General features: G+C 37.4%; 1 protein-coding gene across 1 annotated transcript; it reads left to right on the top strand.

Moving 5' to 3' along the window:
- The first annotated feature begins 215 nt into the window (after nucleotides 1–215).
- LOC117432119 (ferritin, heavy subunit-like) lies at nucleotides 216–7,440 on the top strand. Its single transcript, XM_034053622.3, has 3 exons — nucleotides 216–588; nucleotides 4,761–4,907; nucleotides 6,471–7,440. Exons 1-3 carry the CDS (start codon nucleotides 421–423, stop codon nucleotides 6,762–6,764), a joined length of 609 nt encoding a protein of 202 aa, XP_033909513.3. The 5' UTR covers nucleotides 216–420; the 3' UTR covers nucleotides 6,765–7,440.
- The last annotated feature ends 3,560 nt before the right edge of the window (nucleotides 7,441–11,000 follow it).

The following is an 11,000-nucleotide window of genomic DNA, read 5'->3' as shown; positions in this document are numbered from 1 at the left end:
ACAAGCAACGCCTACCTTTCATGTGTTGCTTACATTGCTGTGTGCATTGCTGCGTTTTCAGGACAGAATTTTTTTTTTAAAAAAATTGCCGATGCCCTCGATATACAGTACACCTTTATTACGGTATGTGATTGTGTTTGTGGGAGAAATTTATCGCACCGGATAAACTAAGGGACTGAACGGGAAGAGAATTAGTGCTGCTTCACAATATTAAGTACCAGCCTTACTGTCAGTTTGACATATTTTTTTCTGCTAAGGAGAATATAGGCTTAAACAACAAAAACAAGCACACAAAAAATGCATTTTTATTAAACAGGCTACGTTCAACAGTGATAAGTAGTACTTGCCGGTTTGCAGCTCAATAGTTTCTAGCATACCTTATTTTCTCACTTTTTGTTACTTGTTTTGCACGACTATAAAATGGCAGAACCCAGCAGCAAAAAGCTAAAAACGTGCTTGCCTACCTGCACTAACCATCATGAGTTGATTGGGACCAGAGTGAAGCAGAACTTTCCCTTGATTGTTGAAGAAAGTCTGTGTGGAGCCGTAACGGTTCGGATGGAGCTCTCTTACCGACTTCAAGCGCTGGTAAAGCATTTATTTACACGACTATGTTCAGTGCAATAGTAGTAATATGTGAGCATTGTTATTTGAGTATTACAGTTTTTTTTGTTTTGTTTTTTGCATTAAAACATCACCCTGTAAATGGTTGATATAATGTGTGTTTTCCTTGCATCCATCCAATGTAAGTGTATATATGTATATCGTAATGTCGAAATAACGTCATACTATTTGATTTATTGATGTATTTAATTTATTTATTTATTTGTGGATGGATAAAAATGGAAAGTGGTACACTAGGCCTATGAATATTGTAGGTTATGTTTGTAAGTCATAAGCAAAAAAACGTTATAGCTGTCTGAAACAAGATTTAAACAATATTTATAGGAGCCACACATTTTCTCCTGTGAACCTTATCCTCTCATAAATTATACATTTGAGAAATGATATATATATATATACACACAGTACTGTGCAAAAGTTTTAAGCAGGTGTGAAAAAATGCTGAAAGTAAGAATGCTTTCAAAAAAAGACATGTTAATAGTTTATATTTATCAATTAACAAAATGCAAAGTGAGTGAACAGAAGAAAAATCTACATCAAATCAATATTTGGTGTGACCACCCTTTGCCTTCAAAACAGCATCAATTCTTCTAGGTACACTTGCACACAGTTTTTGAAGGAACTCGGCAGGTAGGTTGGCCCAAACATCTTGGAGAACTAACCACAGTTCTTCTGTGGATTTAGGCAGCCTCAGTTGCTTCTCTCTCTTCATGTAATCCCAGACAGACTCGATGATGTTGAGATCAGGGCTCTGTGGGGGCCATACCATCATTTCCAGGACTCCTTGTTCTTTACGCTGAAGATAGTTCTTAATGACTTTCGCTGTATGTTTGGGGTCATTGTCATGCTGCAGAATAAATTTGGGGCCAATCAGATGCCTCCCTGATGGTATTGCATGATGGATAAGTATCTGCCTGTACTTCTCAGCATTGAGGAGACCATTAATTCTGACCAAATCCCCAACTCCATTTGCAGAAATGCAGCCCCAAACTTGCAAGGAACCTCCACCATGCTTCACTGTTGCCTGCAGACACTCATTCGTGTACCGCTTTCCAGCCCTTCGGCGAACAAACTGCCTTCTTCTACAGCCAAATATTTCAAATTTTGACTCATCAGTCCAGAGCACCTGCTGCCATTTTTCTGCACCCCAGTTCCTGTGTTTTCGTGCATAGTTGAGTCGCTTGGCCTTGTTTCCACGTCGGAGGTATGGCTTTTTGGCCGCAAGTCTTCCATGAAGGCCACTTCTGACCAGACTTCTCCGGACAGTAGATGGGTGTACCAGGGTCCCACTGTTTTCTGCCAATTCTGAGCTGATGGCACTGCTGGACATCTTCCGATTGCGAAGGGAAGTAAGCATGATGTGTCTTTCATCTGCTGCAGTAAGTTTCCTTGGCCGACCACTGCGTCTACGGTCCTCAACGTTGCCCGTTTCTTTGTGCTTCTTCAAAAGAGCTTGGACGGCACATCTGGAAACCCCTGTCTGCCTTGAAATTTCTGCCTGGGAGAGACCTTGCTGATGCAGTATAACTACCTTGTGTCTTGTTGCTGTGCTCAGTCTTGCCATGGTGTATGACTTTTGACAGTAAACTGTCTTCACCTTGTTAGCTGAGTTTGGCTGTTCCTCACCCAGTTTTATTCCTCCTACACAGCTGTTTCTGTTTCAGTTAATGATTGTGTTTCAACCTACATATTGAATTGATGATCATTAGCACCTGTTTGGTATAATTGTTTAATCATACACCTGACTATATGCCTACAAAATCCCTGACTTTGTGCAAGTGTACAGTACCTAGAAGAATTGATGCTGTTTTGAAGGCAAAGGGTGGTCACACCAAATATGGATTTGATTTAGATTTTTCTTCTGTTCACTCACTTTGCATTTAGTTAATTGATAAATATAATCTATTAACATGTCTATTTTTGAAAGCATTCTTACTTTACAGCATTTTTTCACACCTGCCTAAAACTGTTGCACATTACTGTATATAAGGGGCTGATGTCTTATTGTTCATCACAAAGATGAAGGCTCAAGCCAAACCTTTTGTAAACTTGATTTAGTGGTTGGTTTGATCATCCCATACCCCGCTGGGATAAGCCATAGCTGGATTTTATTAGAGCATTGGAGTCTTCTTGGGTTGCATACAAACACTTATTTTTAGGGGTAATTCTGGAATAACCACGGATAGGTGGTTAATGCAATCCATGGTATTCCCCAGCAGGGTTGGGATCAATTCCTGTTTTTCAATTCCAATTCCTTTTTAAAAACCAAATTCCCAATTCCGATACCAATGCCCTTTTAATCAGTTCCAACACATCATTGACCATAATTGCATTTAGCAGTATTCTGTTCAAATAAGCTGCTCACAGTGGCAAGCAATTATTTAAATTGAAGTCACTGTTAGTCAATTCAATTGACTTCAAATGAAAGCAGTTGAACAATCACAATAATTATTATGGCTCTAAAATGTCAATTATAATTGAAAAACAGGAATTGACACCAACCCTGTTCCCTAGTGTTGTAAAATGCAGTAATAAAACTTCAAAATCTCAGAAACCATACATCATTTAGATATCATCATTAAGTGGGCTCCTGTACAGTTTTAAATAATGATAGAATACTATGTTCGTCACCCATAGCTGCAGCACTTCCTACACCATATGAACCAAACATCTCCAAATAAATCATACATGCAAACTAATGATGATTAACAAATTAGCCAATATTAAAAAGCACACTTTTTCTTTACTTTTCACAAAAGGACATTTTTAAGGTTCTGCAGTCTTAAGATTGCTTTTGTTCTGGTAATATTACACCATATTTTTATGATGAAATCTCTGTTTGGTTTTATATCCCCCTTTAGGATATAAACAAAACTGATACACACAACACTTCACTCTCTCAGTTACCCAATTGTAAGTATTAACCAATATGTCTTTCTTTGCATTTCATTTACAGCCCATCTCCACCTTGACAGTTACCCCCTTGGTTCAACAGTAATTTTCCACAACAAATGGAGGAGTCTTAATTTCTTTCATCCATTGGCTAACAGCCCTCAGGTCAAGCAGATTACAGGATAAACTTTACAAGTGACAAACACCATCAACTCAAGAAGTTATCTTCCAATTCATCCAAGTTGTTTTGCTCAACTACTGAACCAGACATACTTCTTATACCAATAAAACTATTGTGAGGGCCCGTACCAGTACATGCACATAAACATTAAACAAAACTGTCAATGAAGCTTTACATTACAAAGCATACAACCCCTATACAGTCCTGTACTATGCTGATCCACGGTGATCTCTTTGGAAGTGGTCTGCCTTGTCACAGCTGTGATGGTCTGTGTCTAGCGCATGTTTTCCCTTCCCCTGTTAGAACTGTTTGCTCTAGCTCTGATCTTCATCTCAGGACAGGGTCAGGTGATGTAATTCACTCCAAGAGTCCTCGTCAGCCCCACAGCTGTTTGCACTTCACAACTTCTCAGCTCTGATCCCCCTAGCGAGAGAGCAGTCAGGCCCTAGCAACGCAAATAACAGCTCTTCAGTTTTTCAGTTACTACAATCCGTGATATTTATGTGTCTCACTAAATTGTTTGTATTTTTATTTTTTTAATTGACTGGTTTGTGTCAAGTTCTTAAGCATGAAGATCCGACAAGAAGGAGATTATCAGCGATTGAGATTCGGCCCGTACATTTACTAGTGGTATCGTTATGCCAAGCTGTTTTTGTGATCCCATCAAATCATATACATGTATTTATTTATTGATTGTTTTATTTAAACATTTGCTCCGTTTCATGGACCCAGCTATTGATATATTTTTGTAAAATAACATTAAAAATAAATATATCTGTATTTATGGTAGGAAACTATGCCACATTAGTTCAGACACGCACAATTAGCACCACTTTTAAGACTGCTTCTCTTTTAGATACAGTAGTTTGTGTAGTCATAGATACAGATGCACCTGTCAACCAAGCATCTTCTTTCTTTCCTCTTTCAAAGGTCATCAGATCTCTGGTTTTGCTCATCCATATGGAAACAGATGTTTTTTCGTATAGAAAGCTCTGCAGTTTTTTTCTAAAATGTTTCACCCAACCCCTGTACCCCAAGTGACATCTTGTTATGCTTGTTGTAGGCGGAAATATTTGAGCAGGACCGTGTTGCTTTGCCGAGAGTCGCTGGCTACTTTCACCATGAAGCTGAAGAAGAGCTGGAGACTGCGGAGGCGATGATGGGTTACCTGCGAGAGCGAGGAGGACAGTACTGCAACAAAGACATTCAGGTACATCATGCCCTGAACAAAGTGTACACCTGAGGTTTACAACTACTGAGACAAGGTAAATGGGACTTGTACCACACAAAGTCAATAACATACATATGGCCAAAAGTTTTGCACCTAGAATTTTAGGATTGAGACACAATTTAAAAGAAAAAATAACTATATGAACATAATTTAGATTTTTTATTTAACATCCTGTAATCATAGAAACTACAAAATGATATTACAAAAGTCTACCAGAAGCCATAATAGTAGTACAGTATTTCATGTTAGATTTCGAAATGTTAGCTTTTTCAATTTTTGTCACTTTTTTGATAAATATATGGAAAACTACAAAGCGGTATGTAATTCAATATGTGAAAGTAACATTATTCAGCAGGTTTCATTCAACTTTATGAAGCAAAATGTGTTAATTCTATAGGGTGATGAAACCTTTTGGACATAGCTGTATATCCTTGCCATAGCTGTAAATACAAAATTAGAGCTACCAGAATCCTGGTAAACCACCATTACCTACATCTGCCATATGCATGTAATACAGACATACAGACAGACAATCAAGGCACCTCCACATAACCCAGCATTCTGATACTCTCAATTACTTGTGCTAGGAGTGTCCTGAGCAAGTTTGACCACAGTTGAACAAACGGTTCTGTAGATGTGTGTAAGTATTGCCTCCAGTATATTTAAGTCATTGAAGGGTAAATACTCTTCCACTAACTTGAACCCCTTACAACTTGAACACCACTACTTCCTTACCAGGAAGGTGCTGTGGAACCAGTATGCCTTTCTAGGTCAGAGTGGTCAGAAAGCTGAAAGCCTGCATCCTGCAATGACCCTGTTCTGTATTCTTCTGTACACCGTATCTGAAGGAAACATGGTGAAAGACGAGAAAACTTTGTCCACATTCTTCTCAGTATACAAAGTGGATGAAGCCTTTAACACACTGTGCTTAAGGGATTTAAGCAGTAATGTATGTTGGGGTGTATGTTACATTGGAGTTCCAGACAATTGTGGAGATTAAACTCATGAACAGAAAGAAAGAGAATTGATCATGCTACCAGATGTAGGTTATTGCTGTTTTACGGTACCTATGTCTTATTTTTACGATTCATGTTAAATTGATCCTGAAGTACCAGAGAGGTCCATCAACAGCAATTTGGGACATCTAGTTAGCCAAATGGCTGCTATGAAATGATAAATTCAATGTATTTTTAATAAATATTTTACTGCCCTGATCATTCTATGCAACTTAAAACTGGTGGTTATTTATATTTTAAAGGGTTTGTAACAATAGAGGGATTTTTTCAAGCTTATTGGAGACATAACAATGTCACCCTCCAATAAACACCAATTAATCATGAACTTCAATAGCAGATAATCACGCTGTAGTGTGTGATGTCCAATATAACAGTTGCTCTGGTTGTCCTTCATTGTATTGCAGATATAAACAGGTCTAAGGATCTGTGCTGGCTACTATTGCTTCACTACCTCAACAGACAAATATGCACAAGTTAAGATCATTTTAAACCACTATACTGTGTTTTTTTTTTTTTTCATTGGCAGAGACCTGGTTGCGAGCAGGTGTGCAATATCATTCAGGCCCTGGAATTAACCTTGGCTCAGTGGAAGAAAGTCTCAGGGTACATGGAGGAGCTGTTTGTGCTCAGCAAGGAAAACAGAGACCATCACACCGCCAGCATGGTCAAGAAACGGTTTGTCACTCGCATTGTCAGGAAGATCGAAGTGGTGGGGAATGTCCTGACCAATGCCCGGCGCTTGGGCTGCACCCACGAGGGAGCAAGTGGCTTTGGGGAGTACCTGATTGACCAACTCCAGGAAGAACTGGGCAAGAACTAAACACCCCTCCTTTAACCTATTCCTTCAAATGCTCCCACATCAATTCACTGTGGAAATGTAGGTCATTAACTAACCAGCGTGGCTTTTAATAGGGCCAGTTAAGACAGTCCTACAGTAAAAATACAGAGAGCCAGGAGATCCAAACACTGCCTATCCTCTGTTATTATTATTATTATTATTATTTGTTTATTTAGCAGACACCTTTATCCAAGGTGACTTACAGAGACTAGGGTGTGTGAACTATGCATCAGCTACAGAGTCACTTACAATTACGTCTCACCCGAAAGACGGAGCACAAGGAGGTTAAGTGACTTGCTCAGGGTCACAAAATGAGTCAGTGGCTGAGGTGGGATTTGAACCGGGGACCTCCTGGTTACAAGCCCTTTTCATTAACCACTGGACCATACCGACTCCTCTCCAGCTGTACAGGATTTTGAGGATCAGCAACACTGCTTTATTAAAAAAAAATACATGCAACTTCATAGAAAATGACTTCAGCTGCATGGGTATTTTTTTAAATGGGGGAAAAAATCATATTGTGCTCCTTAGTTATTCAAAATTCTATAATTTGGTTAATTTGTCATTTCCATGTTGACAGTAAATGTTACTGTAGGTAGGGTACTATATTTGACTGTATGCAATATCACCAGCCCATTTTCTCTCTACAGTGTTGATGGAGGAATATATATATATATATATATATATATATATATATATATATATATATATATATATATATTAATTTTTTTACAGTAGAAGGTTTACATTTTGAATTTTAGCTATAAACTATACACTCTCCTTCTCCTCAGATGATTCTGTGCATTTTAGCATGCTGACTGTGCACCTGAAAATAACTCAGTAGCAGCTAGGGAGTCTATGGTTTTGATTGGTTAAACTGACCTTCAGTTTGCTGTAACATCATTGCTTATCTGGGTGCTGTTTAAGTGGCGGCCTCACTAATCCACTGCACATCCACAAGACCGTGACATCATGCCACGTTTCCATCGACAAATATCTGCCAGATGAACCAAACAAAATGATAGGCTCACTGGCCACTACCAACTCTGTGCAGCTCTGGGACAATAACAAAGTATGAATGTACAGCTTAAGGATACCAGTTTACACTCCTGTAGATTCAACATGCAAGTCCATCAAAATAATTCAGATCTGCATTAGAGGCACACATTTTTATTTAGTGATGGAAATAAGGCAGTTCTCTTCTTAAAAGGGGAACCACTTTTAGTCACAGAATATTTTTGTTGACAATCCCTCTTTTTTGTGTTACTAAGACTTTCTACAAATTAAAATGTTTCCCACAAAATGTATAGCATTGAGATTCTAGTGCCTGTAATAAATAATTATTTATTTCTTAGCAGACACCCTTATCCAGAGTGACTTACAATTGTTACAAGATAGCACATTATACAGATATCACATTATTTATTTATTTTTTTTACATACATTTACCCATTTATACAGTTGTTTGTGTGTTTTTTACTGGAGCAATGGAGGTAAAGTACCTTGCTCAAGGGTACAGCAGCAGTGTTCCCCACCTGGGACTGAACCCACAACTCCCGGGTCAAGAGTCCAGAGCCCTAACCACTACTCCACACTGCTGCCTTCAAACAAGCAACTACACACACATAGCAGAAGAGAGAGAATGGTGTGAAACAGAAATTACACTTACCTGTGGTACAGGTATTAGCCATGACTTCAAAGCAGTATAATAATTATGCAATTAATAAAGTGCACAGTAATGTCTCAATAATACAGTATAATGTTTCTGTGAGGTTATGTCCTGTCCACTAGTCTTGTTGTCATGGAAAGGGGGACTATAATTAGAGTCTTGCAGTAAACATTAGGCAGGATCAGCTGGAGCCAGTTATTTATATATATATATATATATATATATATATATATATATATATATATATATAGAGCCATATATAGTTATATATTAGTACAAGACCCAAGATAAAATGTCAAATCACTCACATAAATAGCAAACACACAGATATGTTGGGCAAAAAAACAAAACAAAACAAAACACCTGCCATAACACTATCAGTAGGGAGCAGAGCCATCATGGGGAGCCAGGACGATCCCGATTAATCCGTCTGAAAGGTGTTATCTGCAGCAAAGTCTGTTACCAGAATGGCATGTTGTATGGGGTATGAAAACTGACAACCAAGCTCCTTTTATCAATTTAGAGAGATGCAGTTTTCATGTATTACAGAATTGCACAATACTATACATTGCCTGCATTTCCTTTTGATTAAACTAGTCACATGTGCGACCGATCATTCATACAAAAGTGCTACATGTTGCAGGGGGGGATTTCTGTCCAACCTCTGCACACACACTATACTATCTGTTGGTCCAGTACTTGTTGGTGGGTAGTGTATATGTCACATACACACTGGTGACAGTAGTAGAGTTACCAAAGTAACATCAAGTCCTAAAGATTCAAATGTTTTTATAGATTTTAGAGAATTATAGATTGAGCTATATTTAAAATATTATTTGTTTCTGTTTATTTAGTTTTCAGTATATTACAGTAATTAGCATAAATAGCTTTTACAGTACACATTAGTTACAAAGACTTGGGGGATAAAAGTACATTTTTTAAAACAGTTTCAAGAGTACTAACTTTGATGTATGGTAAATATTAGATTGATATTAACTGTTTGATTGTGTTTAATATTACTTCAATTGTATGTCCACTTTTTCCACTTTCCTAAAAGCTAAATGAATAAGGTATGTGCTTTCTAGTAATGTGTGTGGAATAACTTGTTTTACAGTTCAAGCTTAACTTAAAACTTAAAGTTAAAAAAAAAAAGAATATGTTTGAGAAACACTTCTGAGTCACTGTTTTATTTATCTATATACAACTTACTAAAAAATAAAGATATTACATTAAACACACGTACCAATGCATCAGACCTAATGAAAACAAGATATTTCCCCCACACCAGATATACTTGCTTTACTGGCACCAGTACAGTACAATGCAAAAATAGTTTGCCAAAGCCTATACATCCACTGCAGGAATAGCATTTCATAGCAAATCACTAAATGTATAGAGAGAAAAGCACCAGAATTGATGGTCCAACACAGAATTTTGGTTTTAAATTGGCTAAATACTATAGCCTTAAGTGGGTTTAACGCAGAATTGTTAACGTCTCTGTAGCCACATTCAAAAGACGTGATACTGAAAGGTTATTTTATTTTATTGTCTGTATATATTCATGTATTCGTTTTTAAATGGGTCCTAGATGTAATGCATTGTATTCATGCTAGGAGGTAACTCTGAACCTAAAACGGGGCTGTCCAGGATGGCTCAAATGTGGCTCATTAAAGCTCCACAATATATTTTTTAAAGTATCCCATTTAAAGTTTTGACTTGGTTTGAAAAGTTTGCAAGAGTGATATGTTGTCTGTGGTAAAAACAAGTACAGTCAAAATACAGCAACACAGCTGTTTAACATTCAGCGTTTATTTGGGTGTAGTTTCTACCGCAGTCAGATTTTTAGTACACTAAACTTTTTGGATTATGGTTTACTTGTCTGTCCCTTGTCATCAGTGTGGCTCTTTATGCCAACAAAGTTGAACATCTCTGTTCTAAAACATTCGTACTGAATGAAGTGCACACCTGCATAAACACCTGAAACCCACTTCTGTATAACCAGTACTGTTTGTATTCCCCTGTGTTGGCTATCATACCTGAACCATTGATAAATTCTCAAAACGCCACAAAACCATGTAGCCATTATTCTACAAAAAACATGGACACCTGGGTTTTAGGACTGAGTCGATTAATCCACTGAGAATAAAAAATAAATAAAATGGAAAAAAAAACAATTGGCATATAAACCATGTAAACTAAACACTTGCAAAGGTTTAAGATTTAGATCATTTCAGCATATAGTTTAGGACAGCTGATATCAAAATATAATAAATATTACAATGCTAGTGAAGCACCTTTTTGGTATATATTTAATTATTAATGGTCATTCTTGCAGCATACTGGTAAATATTGTAAGTTTGATAATGTTGAAAAGTTGCAGTCCTAGGATAAAAACATTACCTTGGGAAATGAGGCAGTTAAACTTGGATGCCAGTGAGGGTTAGTTCGGAGATACATTATGAATCTTGAACGTGCATTAAAACGAGAATAATATACTGCACCTCTTGTTAGTAAGCCTCAGAAGGTAACAATCTATATATATATATATA

Source organism: Acipenser ruthenus, chromosome 27 (assembly GCF_902713425.1).
Source record: "Acipenser ruthenus chromosome 27, fAciRut3.2 maternal haplotype, whole genome shotgun sequence".
In the NCBI taxonomy this organism is placed as follows: Eukaryota; Metazoa; Chordata; class Actinopteri; order Acipenseriformes; family Acipenseridae; genus Acipenser; species Acipenser ruthenus.
This window is presented reverse-complemented; position numbering and strand designations above follow the sequence as displayed.